The following is a 20,882-nucleotide window of genomic DNA, read 5'->3' as shown; positions in this document are numbered from 1 at the left end:
AGACTGAACAGAGGGTCCAGGAAGAAAGGATTGATCTCCTTTAATGATGAAACCCTGGCACTACAGTTTTATTTTTCACAGCACAGTACTGCTAAGAACCCCACTGTTATTATGAAAATTTCCCTAGCAAAGGAGCTCCATCACATTACTGGTGCACCAATTCATCATAACGTGCCTCGCTCCTGCTCATCAACAAGTCTGAGTGATGAAAAGATCCAATATTATCCTGACAGTACTTCATGCGCATTCTCAATCACACATTATTACAGCATCCATATTAATTTTCAGTGACACGCGTCCTAGGCCTGTTCAAATTAGGCAAACCAACGAGGGGGAGTTGATGAAATACCAGCATAGCCACAGCTCATTGCATTCCAATTTGCATGCAAATGGTTTATCAGGAAAATTCCATTCCCAGCAACCAGCAAGTGAAAAACAACTGTAATCTACACTTCAGGGCCACCATACAGAGCTTAATGAATCGCAAAGAGAGAAGGAAGTGACAGACCTATGAGAGGATCGATTTCCACTGGCAGCTGGTATGGCTGGTCTTGTACAGCACCTTGATGAGCTGGAATTCACAAAAGATATTAAAAAAAGAAAAGCATTATTTTTCATATATAAGCTACATAAAAATGCACAAGTCAAATCTTAGGTACAACTGTTTCCAACCTTCAAATTATACAGTTTCATGAAATTTAAAGAAAAAACATCCAGGTGCTTTGCTGGCAAGCTTATTAAACATTTATTTTAGATGAGTGCTGTTCTGAACCTGTGCCATCCCAGTGGCTCCAGTCCTGGGCCATAAGCTACAGCAGATGCTTGACTGGCATCCTCTGATGCTGCAACAAAACAAAATTAAGTGGTAAAGTGCGCTGAAAACAAAATGTGACAACCATCTGCTGACTGTAGCAAATACTATTTTTTCGTTACTTCTTTAAGAGGCAGTTTTGAATGCTGCAACACAAAGGATCCACCAGAACGTCAATTTATGATGGAGAAAGGGAAGGCTCGACGTCAGGGAACATTTACTGTTTCATCCATCACTTAAAATCAATCAATTGAAAGTTTGAATAAAAATAAAGAAAGCTATCTGCAGATAAATGTTTTAGTTAAATGCATTTGACTGAAATATTTTCCTAAAGGTTTGAGGGTTTTTTAAAAAAAAAGTTTTATTAATATTTAATATTTCCACGGTTTCTATTTTAAAATACCCTAGGAAGCAAATGCATAACAAAAATCAATCCACACCAAGAATAGTTTGTTCAATTCTTAAATGGTTCTAAGACTCAGCCGTGCTTATTTGGTAATTGAGAAGAGATTCTGTAGGCTGTTTCCCTGTGAAGGGCAGAGGTCTTAGGTAGAGAAGTGTACTGCTGGTGGCTAGCGATGCAACCTTGGGCAAGTCATAAACCCAAAAATGAAGGGCTGGAATAGATGATGCTTTCAGCTTCATAATTCTGATAGTTAAGTTCTGGGCCATTTTCCAAATCATTTTCCCCCAATGACTCAGTCATTCGTCCTGGTCAGTATCTGCCTTTTATAGACTCAAGCATTTAAACTGCTTGGTTGGTATCAGAGCTCTGCTTGAAACCATCAGATTTTAGGAAATCTCTGACTGTCCTTGAGGGGCTGGACATAAAAACAGGGTGCATTCCAACGAGTGCATTAGTTTCTAAATTTATTATGTCACCATTTCCCCCGTTAGTAAACACCAACTTTTCAAAGATGTTCGGAAAATAAAATAACCGAGTCCAGTAACAGCACTCAAGATTATAGTTGAGTGTTTATAAGAAATTAACATAGCTGAAGAAAGGAAATCATGACTCTTTTTTTTACTGAAGGTGTTCTCTTTGCTGATTACTGGCTCTGCCAGTAACGAAATCACAAGACACATACAGGGAACGACCAGGGAAAATGTACCATAGACTCTGATTTACCCAACAGGGCCACTGACTTCCAGTAATATCAGTGCCCACCAACACTAACACCTGGAGAAACCTCTACTTCTTGAGATTCTGGGCTCATCGAAATATTAAAAGCAAACTGTCAGTGAAAGAGGTTTAGGAGGTTAACGATCTTTGGTCATGTCTCAAACCCCAGTTCTGCCAGTGACTGCTTGTGTGACCTTGGGCAAGTCATACAGTCTCTGTGTTTGTTTCCTGATCTGTAAAATGGGTTGGATGGATTCATCAGGTTAAACCATAGGAAATATCAATACCTGACATCTTGACTGATTAAAAATGGCAATTTCATAAGATTCAACCTAAATACAGAATCTACATCCCAGGGTTGTTGAGGGGAGTACATGTAAAGTGACCAGAACAGTATTCTGAACCTAGAATATAAATGTTAGCTGCTCCTTTTCCCTCCCTGGAGGTTCTGCAAGGGCTGTTAAATGAGGAGGAGGGGTGAAGATGACTTTCTTTTCTAAATCAGGATTCAGATACGACGGAAATGAACGACAGGAGCTATCTAATGAACAAGCTGTGGAAATCACAGGCTCTCAGGAAAGAATCAGAATCTGAATAGAAAAATTAGTATGAAATAATTCGATATTCTTTGAAGAAAAACTGTTAGGGATTTTTGACACTGACTGTAAATCACGGCACACTGACAGGTGAAGGCAGCACCGGACAGGATGAAAGATCGAATTTATGTAAACATACCTGAGATGAGGCACAGATTTAATAAGACGGAAGCTTAATTTCTTTAGGTGTAGGTGTAGTTCAGAACTGGAGAGCACACCGTGGAAAGCTAAGCACTTGCGTATTACCACATTGCCATTCTTTGTGTTTATCTGGTGAAGAGCTGCTGGGTCATACTGTGAAGCCGGAGGGTGGGGACAGAAACCAAGAGAGACACAAAGCACAGGCACAAAGAAGGCTCACGGGAGAATTATAGGAAAAAAAATGGGCAAAACATATGCAGTTCCCCAAGCTCATCTTACAGGAAGGAGGGCTGGGCTGGGCACAGCGGATGCACCGCGAGCAGTACTTCCGCACAGGGTGCTGGCCCCACAGCCATAGAAACCCTGGGAGCAGGGAGAAGGACACCTGACCAGCGAGCAGCAAGGGGAGCAAGCTCTGCAGTCAGGAAGGGGGCCTGCGCCAAAGGGGAGTCAGGAGCTCGGTCTTCAGTGCTCAGCCGGTGTGCCCAGCAGACTGCGGGCCAGCTGTGGGCCTGGCAGTGCTCTGGCTGAGCCAGCTCAGCTCCCACCGAGCTCTCTGCTAACACATAGACGTGGGCAGGAGTGGGCAGGCCTCTCCAGCAGAGGAAAAGTGGTTTCTCCCCACATAGGGTGCCACTGTGTAAACTGAAGAAGTTCTCCGAGCTGCCACAAACAGCCACCAGTGCAAGCATCCTGGTGGCCCTGCCAAGCTCTAAGGGTAGCTGCACACAGAGCAGGCCGACCCTCCAGTGTATCTGATACACACACCACCAGCATGTGCTTCTAATGAGCACCATTTAGAGAATCCAAAAATCACATCTGTTAATCAAATTACAATCTTTGGTTCCAAAATACATCCTTTGAATGAGTATTTACCTGTGTAAAGTAAGTTCACTTGAAGAAAAAGGAGTAAGAAGACCTAATAATAGAGACAATATCTACCTGCCTCAATTTTTACCTTATGCACTTTTTCTGAAATCTAGTCTTTAATCAAATGCTGTCATTCATTTCATGTCTAGTGGCCAGAAAAATGTCTTATATCCAATAAATTCTGACACCAACACAGAGTCTTCATCATGGGAACCTTACTGAGCATAGTCAGTGCACCTGATTTTTGTCTGAATGTCAGTTCAATTCTGTCCCATTCTAAAAACTGCCATTTAACTTGGCATGAGGCCCTTGTTCAAAACTTTACATTTCTGCAACCATTTCAGGTACTATAATGAGCAGTGCTTTGTGCACACTTCACAGATTTAATGACAAGTTAACAGACTATTAAAAGCTATTTTTAAAAACTTCCCACCTAAAACAATGACGGGGGTGGGGGTGGGGCTTATAATCTCCAGGACTTTAAAAGATTTTCCTTCTTAAAAAAAGAATTTCTAACTCGTGGCCAAAAAGAACAGTGCTAAATCCAGATCCCAACATTCCTGCTCTAATGAGAGGCAATAAATCACAGAGGGATGATCATAAAGTCTGTGTCGGAAAACTTTGGGCTCAAACCTGGCCCTGCCACGGCCTGGCCACATGTGACACTGAACAAGGCGAGCTCCTGGGCTCAGTGTCTTCATGGGTGAAGCGTGGGACTGGACCAGAGGAGCTGTCATGTCTCTTTATACTCTGATGGTTCGAATGGTTATTTCAGTATCTTGCCGTTAGTTACCATAACTACTCAGCACTTAATGGTAGAAGAGAATGTACTTAAGAGTTTGCAGTGTTTAGGCAGAAAATTTAAGTGTTCTTTTTTCTATCATCCACAACAACACTATCACATCATGCACCAAAAGGTACACAGCAGACGATCAGAAGTGTATACTGAATAAATGAGTAAGTGGGGAAAAAAGGGGAACATGTGATAAATACATACTATTTATGGACATAATGTAAAATATAATTATAATAAATTATTATCTTAGAAATAATATTTATTTCGTTAAGAATAAAGACAAACCGCCAGATGCCAAAGAACAGTCTGTTTTAACGTTTCATATGGGACTTCTTTAAGCCTTTCAAACTATTAAACATTTTTATTCAGATTAATGCTTGAAAATTAGAAAGCTCAGTTGCTGAGATATACGTGTAAGCAGATACTTTATCCAGAGCTCACCAGTTGCCACGCCTTATACAGCAATGCCTGTTTACTCACCAGGAAGGTTGTGCCACTTGTTCACAGCAAACAGCCTGTTAGCAGTGACTGTGATCACAGCAGGAGTCGCCAAACCAGGCTGGGTGTTGGCTGCCACGTGAGTGACAGGGGAGTTGGAGGGGAACTTCAGGACCATGATGACATCCTGCTGGGCCTGGTCTGTGAACATCAGTGGACTCTGCAGGAGGAGACACTACTGAGTGGCCACAACAAGACGCAAATACACAGGAAGGAAAAGACAAAGAAAGACGAGAGAGAGAGGGTGCAGGAGAAGAAGAAGGCCGCATTGACACAGGTGCAAGTGCGGGCGCAGGGAGCAGAGAGGCCCATAGAAACAGCACCGAGGGCTTGCGTGTTCTCATGTGCGTCATCAGCTGAATTTTTGGTGATTGACGGAGAATACATTAACAGAAACACTTTAAAAATCAATCAACTTTATGGGCTCCCTTCCCTACCCCACTCCCACGAAGAACTACAAGAATGATTTGATTTAGATTCTAAACAGGCAAAGTATTGGGGATCATGTTAAACCATTCCGATTGCTATTAGGTGTCAAGTAGAAATAAATAAATAAAAAAGCATGAGAACAGGCAACAGGCACAAAAGCAAGCCAAAGTAATTCCCAAAGATCATCAAAAATTATATTGAGTTAGCATGAAGATTTTGACAACTAATAAAGAGATAATTAAAACAAGTATATTTATAAACAATAGTTATGCAATATTCATGTATTATTTCAGCAGAGAAATAACTTATGAATGGAATACACAAACTTAATTATAAAGGTGTTTCAAAGCAATGCATAATTAAATGTACTTGTAAAAACAATATATTTATATAGTGCACCAAGTCATAAACGCTGCCCTATTATAATGCAAATGCCACTGTTTTCTGCCGTAGCCAAGAATAAAGAGCAATACAGAGATGTCCCTCATCCCTCTGGGTAAAAAACTAAAACTCAAGACCTTTGATTTCTCTTTCAAAAAACAGAAAGTGATTAAAAATGTTACATAAAACACTGTCTGTTCTAATAACTAGCAATGAAATAAATCTTGAAGACTACTAAGGATTTAGAACATTTCTACAACCCGTATGTCATAATCCAAGACATATATAACCCCACTCTGATTTACTGGCTTTATTTATACTCCGTGGAGCAGGCTACATGCAGTAATTGCACTGTACATTTTCAGCAATTCTCTTCCACCGCGTCCATTTTCTAATAGCTGATTAGTATCATTCAGAACCGAAACACTTTGATGAAGTGCTTCTGGCTGCTTTCCTGCCGCCATATTTCAAAACACCAGGTATATGTAAATGTGTGTGAGCACATGTATTTAACACGTATTTATTCAGAACTGCTAATAAAAAATTAAATACATTTGCATTTTTATTATCAGTCCTTTTAAAAAAGTTATTAAGAGTACTTAGAAAAACATATTGCACTAAGAATTCCTATTTGCACTCTTTGCATAAAGGTGTAAATAAAGGCAACTAATAAGCTACCCAGACACCCTTCTGAGCAAGTGGCTAAAAGCCAATCAATATTATGAGTTAATCCTCCCTGGATGCTCATTCAATTAAAGGTGTCAGTAATGCCTCATCTGATGTGGCCTCAATTAAATCCAACTATCTGATGGTGTGAAAACACAGGGGGATACAGCAACAGCAGCAAAACCAGACAAATAGGCAGCCTTCGTGTGCCTGCTAATTACTACACCTGGTGTATATTATGGCTCATGCACTTAACGCAGCACGAGGTGGCTTTAATTTCTGCTATATTGTGCGTGGTTGTGTGTGTGTGTGCTTGTGTTTTGGGGTGCACTGATGGCTGATGGGGGCACTCATCTGAATGGCAGTAAAAACAATAAACATTTGTGCCTTTCATTTTTAAACCTCTGATATCAGTAAGTAATCTTTGTCATAAAAGGACCTTTTTACAGTTTTAAGGAATTCTGGGAAATTGGGAAAAATGAGAAACAATGAGCAACACCAAACAAAATCTAAGTTAGCTTTGAAGAAGTCCTAGGAAAAGGAAATGGACGTCCTTTCAGACTACCGAGCTTTATTTTTCAAGTATGCAATTTTTAAAATAATACTTACTCAAGTCAATTTACAGACTGAGAAAATCAGAGTACAACACACACCATAAAGCCTCACTGCAACGCAGTTGGTACATATTTTGAGCTCAACAGCTCATACTATAAATACAATTAGACTCAAGTCAAGTAATTCCAATGTTTATACTCTTAAAAAAACAGAAAAATCTCTAATGTGCAGAAAGAATGTCTTGTTTACATAGTGATTCTAGTGGCAACTCTTAGCCACATGGTAAGGACGAGCCACCCCCAGAGCCCGGACACCAGGTGGGGAACTGCCCCCGCACCCCATGCGAGCGGACCCCACGGGGCTCCCCGTGCAGCGAGCAGCAGGAGGCTCTCGGAAGTGCCACCGTGCCTTTGGCTGACGGGATGGAGTGAGCACACCAGCAGCAGCACCCCGGCGAACGGGGCGCGTCTACCGCGACAGCAGCGGCTGCGGATGAGCAGGGCCACTGACTGGTGAAACAGGATGACAGAAACGGACCCTCATCTAGTCCCCACGTCTCCATGAGCCAAGTCCGAGGCAGAAGTAGGAAACTACGAGGCAAATTTCATTCAGTTTTCCCAGATTAAGTGTACACACTGTTGACAACTCTGGTTTCTTTCTGAGACACCTTTCTTTCCCACCCACATATGTGTAAGATGAAACAATTTGCACATGTCTGAAAAGGAGTTCAGGTTTTCAGTTCAGAGGGATAAAGCTGATGGGAGAGACAGTCTTCCATCCTCACATGAACATGTGCCTTCCCGCCCGAGGGCCAGGAAAGCTGATCTGCCCCGATGAACCAGTAATCCTTTTGCCAGGGAGGGAGGCTTGGCAGCAGGAACCTGGGTTGCCCCAGTGACCAGGGCTGTGCAGTGACCCAGGCAGAAAGTCAATGGACCAGCAGAGGTGCTTCCATCAGCCAGCACCACAGCCGGAGTCTCACTGACAAGCTATTACTAAAACTAATTCCAAACCCCGAACATAAATCATTCTTACTATTTTTATTACTATTTTTATGGCATTATCTTTCATTGTTCTTGCTAAATGTTCGCTTTTTGTGTAGTCTTCTGCTCACTAAAGTTATCCTGTATGTTCATTTAAATCTGCTTTCACCCATTTAAAATCACTTGGAAAAGATAATGCAAATAATTTTTTAAATGCTTGTTTATTGTGATGGCCAATTCATATGACTAGAAAAAAAGGTAAAAAAGGCTCGGAAGAAGAAAGATGACGACAAAGAGGGTAAAAGGGAAAAGGACACAAAGACGGTGAAGTGGGAAGAGAAAGAAAAACTGTACAGAACCAGAGGTGGAAAGGACCGACCTCTCTCTACCCTCTGGGCTGCTGCTCTCTCCCTCCTTCCCAGTATCTGTCAAAATGCTGCTACAACATGGAGTCATTCTATCTCAAATTATTCGTTATATGTACGGAAACAGATTGTATAGTTCCTAGTCTTAATTTAAAACAGTAACGAGCAACCTGTTTTATTGAGGGACAATTCAAGAAAAAAATATAACACCCATAGTCTGTTCTTTACAGACATTATCTTTTTTAATCTGAGAAATTTAACCCCTGAAATTTCAGAAACTCTAAAAGGAGAATGGCCACATTCTTTTGCAGACTGAGTCTATTTCCCTGCTCCTGATTCTGGGTTGGCCTCCGACTAGCTCTGGCCAGTAGAAAGTGGCATACTGATGCTGCATGAATTCCAAGGTGAGCTCCAGCAAGTCTGGCAAGGTGTTCTGCTCCAGCCTGCTCCTCCACGGGGTGGCCAGGGCTAAGTCCTCGAGGCTGAAAGACTCCATGAAAAGAGAGGCCCTGACGTCTGAGCCTGCCCTGCAGCAGTGTGTGAGGGAGCCAGGGTGAGCAGAGCAGAAGAAATGCCTCAGAATCACGAGAAATACAAATCCCTGTTCACGCCACTAAGCTTTGGGTGGTTGCGTACACCAAACCATCCTTTTTTTCTCCCTGAGGTCCCTGACTCTCAGCAACAATATCTTCCATGATAGGGTTCGTTTTAAAATCCCCAAACTGGAAAACATATTGGGACATAAAGAATATAAGCAACAAAACGAGTCTTGAAACTCATAGGATCAAGCCAGAAAACAAACCACCCCTACGTCTGAGTCTTTATCCTGCAGTGAGGCTACCTTACGACACAGACCTTTTAATTCTGTAACACAAAACCTGAGCTGAGGAAGCACCAGACGCTGCAGCGTCTGCCTCCCGAAGACTCCTGGGCAGCACGCGGACTTGCTGGCTGGTTGCTGGCAGGTTAACGAGCACTGCATGAGAACAGGCCCAGGCGTGGTGGAGAATCTCAAACACAACGCAAGGCCGGTATGAATGTCAGGCTGGTCTCAGAGGCAAGAAGTGAGGAGAGTGAAAGCAGCGCTTACCACGTGCATGGCGGACCCTCGGGGAGGGTGGGGCTCTATGAGTAGCTGCGAAGGCGTCTGTCCAAAGCTTCGGATTTGAGCTTCAACAGCCTGAAAAAGGCATGGGCAAGTTTGAGGGTTAAGAGGTGTTAATTACAGGCAATAGAACCACAACTGTCACCTGAAAATGTCATTCCACACTTCTGGCTTGTTTCACATTGAAAATCAACTTTGTTTTCCACAGTGGGGCTGAGCACCTGGCCAGGGCATGGAGGGTGAGGTCATCCTGTCGTACTGTGGAAGCTGTTCCTACAAAACCCTGCACAACTTTCTCATTTCACTCAGTGATACGAAACAGAAACCAGCTATTACAATCAAAAATTGTCCTTTTTGGCTTCATTTCTGTTTTCTTGCATTTTTTTTCCTGCTTGCATCATCCCTGATGACTAAAGCTAATCTCTTACAGGTATGGAGAAAACCCACCACTGCTTTGATTCTAGGCCCTGTTTCGTCCTGGGACGTAGAGAGGAGGAAGAAAGAAACAGAGCACCTGTGAGACTGGCTCAATGCTATTAGTTTTGCCCTAGGAAGAGCATTATTGTTGACAGTCTCTTTGAACCTAGGTGGCTAAACAACAAAGTAAAAGCCATATGTTGCATCCAAGCATGAGATGGCTAAACCAGAGACTAACTAAACATAAGAAACATGTGTGTTGTGTGTGCCCTTTCCGAAAGCTGTGTGTACGCACCCTGTGCAGGCATCCCCTCTGTAGCTCCTCCTGCACACCTCACACAAATGCTTACTTCCCAAACACCAATGACTCCCCTACTATGGGAAACAACTAAATGCCACATGCTGTCGCTATCTGTAATTATTTTATTTGCTTCCTTGTTCATGTTTGTTCCCTCCCACTAAAATGCAAGAGCCCTGAGAGCAAGGACCTGATGTATCTTCTTCACTGTTGGATCCCTAAAGTGGCTGAATGAATAAATTCTACAGTACGTGTGAGGGGAGAGAAGGAAGGAAGCAAAGATACATAAAGACTACTTTTACACCTCCACGATAGTCACTGTTCTTAACTTCCAGGCTAACAGGATGAAGAAAACCTCTCAAATTCATAACAGAATATATGTTCATCATGTAATTTTTTTAACCCCTAAGGAAACATGTCTTCAATTTTTATATGCTCTGCAGGACTGCAGGCAATTAATAAATCATAAACAAGAAAACAATCATTATCCAGCCTTAATTTCCTTTTTATATTTGATGAGAACACTAGTAACCCTTTACAATGACCTTGTAGGAAGCAATGAGCAATTCATTCATTTATGCATTTAATGATCGCCAACTATGTACATAGTGGTGAACGGTCTCAATGCTGGAAGAATGTATTCCTAATATAGGAAGCAGAGCAAATGCACTGGATGCTTGAATAATAACTTGATGCAGTCAGTCCGGCAAGTTCAAGGTACGCTCTCTGACTTGCTTGGGCAGGAAAGACTGGGAAGCACCCTGTGAAAGCTGAGGGGTATGGCGGAGCAGCCTGGGGTTTGAAGTCAATCAGACCTGTGCAAATCCCAAATGCATACCACTTATAAGCTGTGTGATCCATGGGAAGTTATTTAACTTGTCTCACTTTCCGTCTTCTCTCCTGTAAAATGTGGGTATTAACAGTACCCACCTTACAGTGTTACATAAGGATTAAATGATACATACGTAAAAACATAGCAGTGTCCTGGCCAGTTTGGCTCAGCGGTTAGAGCACTGGCCCTTGGACCAAAGAGTCGAGAGTTTGATTCCTGGTCAAGGGCAAGTACCTGGGTTGCAGGTTCAATCCCCAACCCTGGTTAGGGTTGTGCAGGAGGCAACCAATAGATGCGTCTCTCTCACATTGGTGTCTCTCGCCCAACCTCCACCCCCCCTTCCATTCTATCTTAAAAATCAATGGAAAAATATATATCCTCAGGTGAATATTAACAAAACAAACAAAAAAACAGAGCAGAGTGCTTAGTACTGATTAGACCCTCAATACGCAGTCAACGAATACTCATCAAAGGCTACTAACAACAATAATGAATACTTTTTAGTACTTAATATTTGCCAGGACATTTTCTAAGTGGTTTACAATCATATCATATCATCTTTCAACTGTATGATGTGAGTACTTTGCTACATCAATTTTATAGAAAAATAATGCACAAAGAACTTACATGTCTCGTCCAAGGTCACACAGTAATTAAGTGGCAGGCCCCAAACTGGCCCCAGGTAGCTTGATTTTCTATCTCATACTCTCAATCCTTAAGCTATCCTTTCTCTGTATGTTAGGTCCTAGGGCAGGGCCTAGGGATAAGACTGAGCACAAGAAAACACGAGCTTACAATCGAATGAATGAATGAATGAATGAATGAGGTATGTCTATGATCAACACTATCACTATTATAATGAACAGAGTTTGTTCAGCAGCCAGTAGAGCAGGGTGGCCAGGCAAGGGCTGGTTTTACACAGTGGGAGATAAGGCAGGCCCCAGACTTTAGAAACAAGAAAAGGAGCCAGTAGAGGCTATGACCATATCAGAACTGCATCTAAAGCGTTGTTCTGGGTTTTTTTTGATGGAAAAAAATTAGTTTATGATCAACATCAAGGACAATCTTGAGGTTGAGGAAGAAAAAATACAACAAAATGGCAACTTGAAGCCTAGAAGTAGTCACAATTAAAGAACTGAAGCACTATTATTTTATGATACATCGATTCTGGGCTGAGTCAACGGTGAGCCTTCAGTCTTGGTGAGAGCAGTCGGCAGAGCCAGTGCCCCTTTCCTTGACCACTGCCTTCGGTGGTCCCTGCCCAACAGCCCACATGCCTCCCCCCATGAAAGGGAGGGGAACAGACAGCCTCTGCCCTTGGCCCAAGGTGCTGGGAGGTTCAGAGGGCTAATTCTGACCTTGCCATTTATCTGCTGTGTGACTCTGGACAAGAAGTCTAATCTGTTTCCCCATCTATAAAATAGAGATAATAACCCCTAGCTCATAGACTCATTTGGAAAATTAAATAAAATAATAAAGTGCTTAGCACTGTCCATAGCACATACAAAGCACTCAGTGAAATGCTGTATTATTAGGTGTGGGGTACAGTGTGACCTACATTTCACACAGCTAGAACAGGAACGGAAGAAATGCTTCGGAAGTTCACGTGATGAACAGAGATAGGGTCTGCGGAGGTTCCGAGAGCACCTTAAAACACAAGGAACTGTCCTAGGAACTGATGACTTTGAGCAAGGAGGAAAAGAACAGACAGACCTGAGGCCTTCCCTTGCACCTGCATGTGGAGAGCCGCACAGCGGTGGGTGGGAACACAGGTGCTGTGAGGGAGGGCCAGTTCGGCAGGAGAAGCCCATCTCACCCGCCCTCCAGGCTCACACCCGATGCACAAAGAAAGCCCACGGCTGGCTGAGAGGAAGGTCAGGGGATTGATGGGTGTCATCCACACAGGAGAACTTACAGTCAGTGGGGTTTGGCCTATTTTCTCACTGTGAATATACACGTGTGTAATTTGAAGCAGCAGAAATGACTTTTTAAAATGAAATCTTACATGAAACTCTAATCTATAAAACACGTAGAGATAAGGCTGTTGGACTTGAAGGTGGGAGAAGCTTTAATAAGCTTCCTCAGCAGCTCCTGGGACAGTTGTGAGAACTCTCAGGCTCTGGAGCACAGGTCAAAACCCACTGGTTAAGGTCCAGGAAGAAAATACAAGAGACACACACAAGGACCTAGAGCTGAACCTTGGGAAACTCAGATGTAGGGTATGACATGAAGAAGTAACAAAGAAGACAGAGGGAGACCTGGGGGTGGGGAGCAAGATGGGGTGACACAGAAACCAATGATGACAGTGACAGACTGGCCAATAATGCCAACTACTATAAAGAAACTAAGAACACAGACATTACTGTAAATAAATCTGTTACAGACATAAATGTAATGTAACTGGTTGTAGTACTATATATCCTGCCTTGCACTTAACATTGTTTTGAAATATGAGAACATTTTCAAAAATACCAATCTCTTCTTTTTAACACTTAAAAAGAAGTCTTATCATTTTAATATGATTTGCACATTGTTAACCTCTGTGAGCAAAAGACTTTTTCAGGTCGCATAATATAAAGGTCTGATTATTCCGACTCCATGATAGAATACAAGCTAAATTATCCCATATAGGTTAAAAATAAGTCTGTTTCCAAGTCCTCAAGACATCTAAAAAGATTATAGAATTCTTAGACACAAATACTTTATTTCTTCACTAACCTCTGAGTTGTTGGTGATAAAAATACAATAGAACAGGCTTTTTCAAATGTGAAAGTATGGAATAAGATTGTAAGGCAATGACTATAATCTCAAATCTATTATCACACTTCATCCTATCGACTGATAATTCTAGATGTGTCTCACTGTTCTCAGACTACCCTGCATTTGTATTCAGCTCGATCGTTGAAGCAGTCCCCACTCCGAACACCCCTAGCCCACCTTCCTTCTTCCAGGTCTTCCAAGGCTTTACACCAGCCTGGTGCTCCTTTATTCCAACCTTTACTCTCTGTCTTTTGCTGATTTTTTTCTTTCTCGGCCATAAATGAACTCATCACTGTGAGTCTCTTTTAGTGCTCCAATTTGTGCAATCTAGATGTTCTGTCCTGAAAATTTCTTCTACTGTGATAACTTTAAACCTTACTTCTGTTTGAATGAATTCCAAATTCAAAACCAGAGGACCATCGATTTCTATGATGTGTCCACCTACACTTCTGCCAGATGCCCGCCTACATAAACTCTGTGGGTGCCTCAGCACACCGAAAACCCACATATCTAAAATCTGAAAAATTTACTTTTATCCCAGCATTACGCAGTCAAGGGTTAGACTCCTCTTTTCATTTTTGTATGCGTAAATCTTACTGACATTTTAAAAGTCTACCTCTTTCTCTCATATACAATCAGCCGCCAGACCCAATCACTTCTCTTACAAAGTTTCTCACATTCATCACTCCTTTCTGAATTCAGGTTCCTTATCATTTCAGGTACTGAGTATTGCAATAGTCTCTTTCCTGTTTTTCTTCATTTAGCTTCCTCCTTCAGTGTAAACTGAATTGGCCCAAACTCTTGATCAAATGTCTTCACTTGATCCCCAGCACTTAAAAGATAAAGACTCAATGCCCGGCATTGAAGGTCTTCCTACCTCTCCGACTCCACTCCTTCATCCAGCTCCCTTTCAGTATTCCTTCGCAGTGAGGCTTGTTTTCATCCACAAATGTAACCAACCCTTTCTACCTTCTGTTCTCTCTCATGCAACTGCCCTTCCTGGAATGGTCACCTCATCTTTAATTTGTTAAAACCTTCTCATCTCTAGAAAATCCTGCTTGAGTCCAACCTTATTGGTGAACACTTCCCAAATGTTACAGCCTGTTCATCCTGCTGATTATACGCTTGATTCAGACCTCCTTGTAATTTAACTTTCAAAAGATTACTAGTCTGTCTCTGCAACTAGACATAAGGGTCAGCATAACATATACTGCGGTGGTGTGCAGCAGGTAGAACGGTACCTTGCACTTAATATTCACACAACAAAAAAGCTTACCAAGTGCCTGTTACATAAGCTCGCCCAGACCCTTATGTCTCAGCTAGGATCCTACTGGAAGAAACCAAGCTTGAGAGGTGAGCTCAGTTCTTGAGTACAAAATGGGGAGGAAGGAGGATGGGAAGTGATATGCAAAAGCTTAGAGCTATTATTACAAAGAGACCAGGAGTCTTTCAGGGAAGCTCTGAAAGATGTCACTGAAGGCAGTAATTCTCACCCCTTCAGCCAACGCACCTGAGGGACAGCACAGCACCCAGTGTCTCACCAAAGCAGTGATTCCTAAAGACCACGTCAGAAACCCCGGGGGAATGTGTGCGATTTGAAAAAGCCCTTCAAATAACTTTGCTTATCACTCTCTCTTCACTTTTTGCTTTAGCCCTCTGTATAGAGCAACAGAAAATTTCAAAGGGAGGTTTGAAATCACAGTAAACACGCAGGTGTAATGTTTAGGAAGTTGAATCGGTAATAGGGTAGCAAAATGAACTCTACCAAATGCCTAAACTGGTTTTAATGAACTCTCCTTTGCCTGGAGAGTTTTAGTCCCAGGTGTTATCTTTTAAAAATTTAAATTTTTGTTATGGAACAGGATGAATCCCCGTGCCCACTAGTTAACTTCAATGATTATGAACACACTTGGCCTCCAGTCATCTTAAAGGCGCTCGGTCTAGGCCACAAGAAAATAAGAGAGTGTTCCTGCCTTTAAGCAGTTAATCACCCCACCCCCACCCTGAGAAACTACACCGAGAACAGAATATCCTACAATGACCAAAAATATAAACATTAGTTAGCAGCCTCATCTTTCTTTGAACTAGACACACAAGGTGCAAATTTGATTGTGTAACTTCTCTAGTTAAGATCCTTCCAGCCAAAGTCATTATCACAAGGGCACCACCCATGGGGTTAAGTATGTAGGCAGGACTCAGACAGCCTCAGTTCAAATCCTGGTTCGGTCAGATATTAGCTGAGTGACTTTGGGCAAGTTAGGCAACCTCATATGCTTTAGTTTTCTCATCTAAAAATGGTGATAATAATAGTGGGTATTTTATTGGGTGGTTGTAAAGATTAAATGAGATAATATAAAACAGAACAGTTCTTGACACATTGTAAGCCATCAGTAAGCTTCTGCTATTAGAGCATATACATAAAAGACTTAACACAGTGGCTGGCTGGGGTTAAGTAAGCATCTAAGAGATGTTACCAACTATTCAATTAAGATGAGTAATATAGTAACCTAGCTCCTGTCTCTGTTTCCAGTCTCATCCCCTGCCACAGTCCTCTCATACTCTATAATGGGAGATGTAACATTTATTTTCCCATTTTTCCTATTATCTTTCTCTGTGTGGTTGCCCCCTTCTCATTCTTGGGGAAATCTCTTTCCTGCTCTCACCCAGACTGCTGCGTTCCCCAATGCTGCTCTTCGAGCAATGCACACAGACTCCTACTACCTACTTAGCTAACGTTGTACATACTGGTTTCATTTCTGTCTTATCAACTAGCCTGGAAATCTCCTTGAGACCTGACACTGCCGAGTATTTCTGTGCTGCTGGGGGCTTGACACATAGTAGGTGCCCAATGCACTTAATGAATGAATGACCATCCAAGTCAATATAATTCAGTGGGACACAGATAGGAGATAAAACTTCTACCATAACTGCAGAGCAGTCCAGCATTGAATAAAATATTCTAGTAAACATTTCTACTAAAAAGCTTCCTTTATTATGTAACATTCTTATTCATCAATTCCCAATTATTTCTGTAAATAGCCTGTTACTACTTTCTATAATAAAACCTAAATTCGCCAAGCAGCATTCCAGATGTTGAAATACATAGTAATAAAAAAGACTATGCAAATACCTTAAGACATTCCAGTAAAACCACATTATTTATATTTTATAAACAGTATCTCAAATATTACCTAGAGAATTTATTAATGGATTTCCAAATGGAAATATTATGAAGAGATTTTCAACAAGCTGTGTATTCTATTGTTTTCAGTGCCAACTATTGCATATTTGCATGATTTTATGGATCTATACAGAGAAATAGACAGTATATATAGACAGAATATAAATACATACACTAGATTCAATGAAAGGTAGAAAGAAATATAGAAAAGAAATAAAAGTCAAGGAAAGCATACTTGGCTTAGTGACAATGTAGTATTTGGCTTCAATTTAATAATGATTATTTTAGTCTCTCTGAACTAGTCTTTTTAATCTAAAGGAGGAAACAATTTAACTGAATACAACACTTAGTAACCAACAAAAAAGTTGTAAAATTTTATTTTAAGATGGGTTTGGGGGAGAAATAACTTAAACATGTGGATGCAGTTAAAATAAGCACACACGTACACTGCTTTTGTTAGGCACACACTCTGAAACTGAATTTTATCCCCTATATGTTTACATCTAAAAGCACTATAAAATTGGGATAGGAAAACTAAAAAAAATTATTAAGAAAAAACATGCCATTTATTAATATATTAAAAATTTCTGATGTTACCAAAAAGAAAAGCTGTCTTAAGATTCTAGAGACACTCTTTACCAAGAAATGTTTAAAAATTCAAAGAAGACCTCGTATTTGGATTTCAGAATCAATTCGCATTTCAACATCTCACGAGTCACATTACGAATACCTAGTGCTTCTCCTGTGTGAGGTGTCACCGCATCACGGCTGCCAGTGACCCCTCGCCCTTCGTACACTTGAACTTCAGTTAGAGAACAACTTATTGGATATTTGACAGGTTTCCACTCAAAGTTTACTAATCAACCTTCTAGTTGACCATCCTCAGTGCTATCTGGGGCCACTGGTACATCTAGCTTTGTTATCAGCAAATTGAAAAAGTATACTACTCAAATGACTACTTAGTCATTATATGTTGGAGTTGGTTCCAGACTAACTTTTAATGTATGAAATGAAATATAAAGTTACTTGCTAGTAGTCAGAGCAATAAAGGCACAAACATTTTTAAAAACAGCATTAAAAGGGCCCAGCCAGTGTGGCTCACTGGTTGAGCATCGACCCATGCACCAAGAGGTCGCTGATTCGATTCCCAGTCAGGGCAAATGCCCAGGTTGTGGGCCCAATCCCCAGCGGGGGGCATGCAGGAGGCGGCCAATTAGTGTTCTCTCTCATTGATGTTTCTGTCTCTCTCTCCCTCTCCCTTTCTTTTTCTCTCTCAAATAAATCAATAAAGAAAAAATATTAAATAAATAAAATAAAACAGCATAAAAGCCCAACTAGAATTATTTAAAAGGAATAATTTCATATTGAAATATAATTATTCAAAGCACCCTAAAAATAAAAAAATGAAAAGAATTCAAACTTTTAAACTACAAATGTAAATGATGACTAACCTATTAGAATAAAAAAGTCATGTATATGCTAGCATAAGGAATATTTACAACTCAAACAGATAAATGTTCAAAACATAGACCAGACGACATTTAATCAGTAAAATATACAAATAATCCATAGAGAAAAGGGCTATGGTGAAGAAATAAGTTAAATTGAAATCTATGTAAATTTGGACTTAAAAGACTTTTTTTTTTTTTTTTAATTTTGAGAAACTAGATGTAGAGAAAAATAAGAATTTAGTTAGGGGTCAATATTTTGTTTTCAAATAAAGATTGAGCTATTGATTCCAATTCTACAAATTATCACAAGGAAAGACTCAAATGAATGCAAAAATATTGAAATACAAAGAGGGTAAATATAGCATTCACAGTAAAAATTAGGGGGAAACTACTTAACCTGTGATAATGGAATGCTATGCAGTCATTAAAATGAGTAAGTTGAGTTGAATATATCTGACATGGAAACTAGTCTGTAATATACTGATAAAAGAAAAATTCCTAATTATGAAAGAATATAGTATGTGATCTCATTTAAGTAAAAACAAATTTTAAAATATAAACATACATATACTTACATGTGTTATGTGAGTACACATAAAAATTAAAAAAGAGAAACTACACTCCTTACCAAGGAATGTTTACACATACGTGGATACAAACATGTAAAATCTGGAAGAGAACCTACCCGACTATTATCGGCTGTTATTCCTGGTGAGGGGGTAGACTGGCAGAATAAAAATGAATACTTTCTTCATTTTTATACTGTTTGGCTTCTCACAGATGCTTTGTGTGAGAAGTCAAAAAGTAAAGAAAAACAACAATAAATCATAAAAATAAATAACAAAACTTTTCCATTTTGGAAAAACTCTAAAACTAAAAAAACTATGACAATCTAAAGAAAAATCCATCGACATCTGATACGGCTTTATGAAGTTTAATTTTTCCATTCCTAATGTAAGCCAGAAGGACTTTTTAACCATCTAGGAACATCTCTAGTTGATAAATTGGTCATAACTGTGAAATCAGTAGACCTTGCTACAAAGTTAATTTTATTTTGAGCTCATTTCTTAATTTATTTATATCCGATTTCAAGGAGCCATTAGTTTTAGCAATAGTTTACCATCATTTAGCATAAATTAAATGTTCAGGAAGGTATATAAATTTTACAAGTAAAGTACATGCTTTTCACAATGCATTAGGTATCTGGAGGCATAAACATGTCATGATGGAATGGAGTACGTAAAGAACAAAGAGAAAGAATAGCTTACCAAATAAAGTAAAACATTATAAAATAAGAATGCAGTGATAAGAATCCAAGGAAAAGAGAAAATTAGGACAGGAAAGGAATATTTTTACTTACACAAATACTCAATAGTATTATGGAAGTTATTAAAGTAAAGCAAACTAATTATAAATTCTGACAAATTCACCAGTTTCCCATTAATGCTTTCCCCTAAGCCTCTACATTCCAGGCACATTACATTGAAGGCCAGCCTAGCCTCACTACAATCTCCACTTCTTGTACCTGTCCATCCACGGCGGCATAATCCCAGCTGCCAATCTGAGAGAAACCAGCTAGTCAGAGCAGACATAACCAACAGAAACAAATGTCACTCAATAATGTTCAGCGGCACTGTGTTCATGGATAATTTCAAACAGTATCTCTGTCTAGAACATTGATGTGCTCATTCAAAACACCTCCATCTCCAGCTACTGGAAACGAGTAGATAAAGCAGCCTGCCTAGAAAAATAAGTGGAATGTTGCTTCAAAGAACTTTCCAATGTTAAGAGGCAAACACAGTGAAATGTACTGGAAATTTCTTAAAGAAAAAAAAAAAAAAAAAAAAAAAAAATCAGGGGACTTAATTTACTGCATTCAGCAGTTTAAATTATTTCTTAAAGCCAGACAAATAAACTATGTCATGGAAGGAAGCAGTCATTTGGTCATTCACTTAGAATCATTTAGTCTATTTTCTCAATAGTGTTTTTAAGCATCCACTGTATGAAAACACTGAAATGTTTGGCATGGTCCTTGGCCTCAGGTAACTTAGAATGTGAAGTGCAACACACACACACAAACACACACACACCCATACACAGCACAGCAGGGACAGAAAGGTAAGAACACATTTACTGTTATTAACAAAGTTTAATAATAACATTTAAAAATTTTGCATTTGACTCAAGTGCTTCCCAAATTCTAATAGAATGTCAGTTGCTTCTTTGCACCAATGATGAAAAGTAAAAGCGGTGATCATATTCTAAGCAAACTTCCTCATCTTTGGTAGAAATAAAACAAAGTTGTATTCTGAACATTTAGAAAACTGTCATACTTGCAAATAATCTTATACATATTTTTCCAAGTCTGTGCCTTTTTTTCCCCCTTCTCCTTAATCTTTCTATAAGCTTATATTTAGTTTAAAACTTACAGAACACAATTCAGTCACTTGATTTGAAACTACTTTTCACACACTTGATTTGACATGAGGTATTATAGAACTATACACTTGAAACCTATATAATTTGTTAACCAATGTTACCCCAATAAATTTAATTAAAAATTTTAAAAAGTAAAATAACCAGCACTGAAACGGTTATAAATGTAATATAATCTCCCTAAAATA

The 20,882-nt window shown here is 40.0% G+C and overlaps 1 protein-coding gene across 7 annotated transcripts in view; it reads right to left on the bottom strand.

Annotated features, from left to right (window-relative positions):
* The window catches only part of LRBA (LPS responsive beige-like anchor protein), a 622,710-nt gene that overhangs the window by 39,658 nt on the left and 562,170 nt on the right, over positions 1-20,882 (bottom strand). For all 7 annotated transcript variants that reach the window (XM_036239773.1, XM_036239776.1, XM_036239775.1 and 4 more), the window contains 3 exons: positions 9,305-9,394; positions 4,818-4,995; positions 509-571 (listed from right to left, as the gene is read on the bottom strand). In XM_036239773.1, coding sequence (XP_036095666.1) covers positions 509-571; positions 4,818-4,995; positions 9,305-9,394 — 331 coding nt within the window. The remainder of the gene's footprint in view (positions 1-508; positions 572-4,817; positions 4,996-9,304; positions 9,395-20,882) is intronic.

This window comes from Molossus molossus, unplaced genomic scaffold (genome assembly GCF_014108415.1).
Source record: "Molossus molossus isolate mMolMol1 unplaced genomic scaffold, mMolMol1.p scaffold_m16_p_4, whole genome shotgun sequence".
Lineage (NCBI taxonomy): Eukaryota > Metazoa > Chordata > Mammalia > Chiroptera > Molossidae > Molossus > Molossus molossus.
This window is presented reverse-complemented; position numbering and strand designations above follow the sequence as displayed.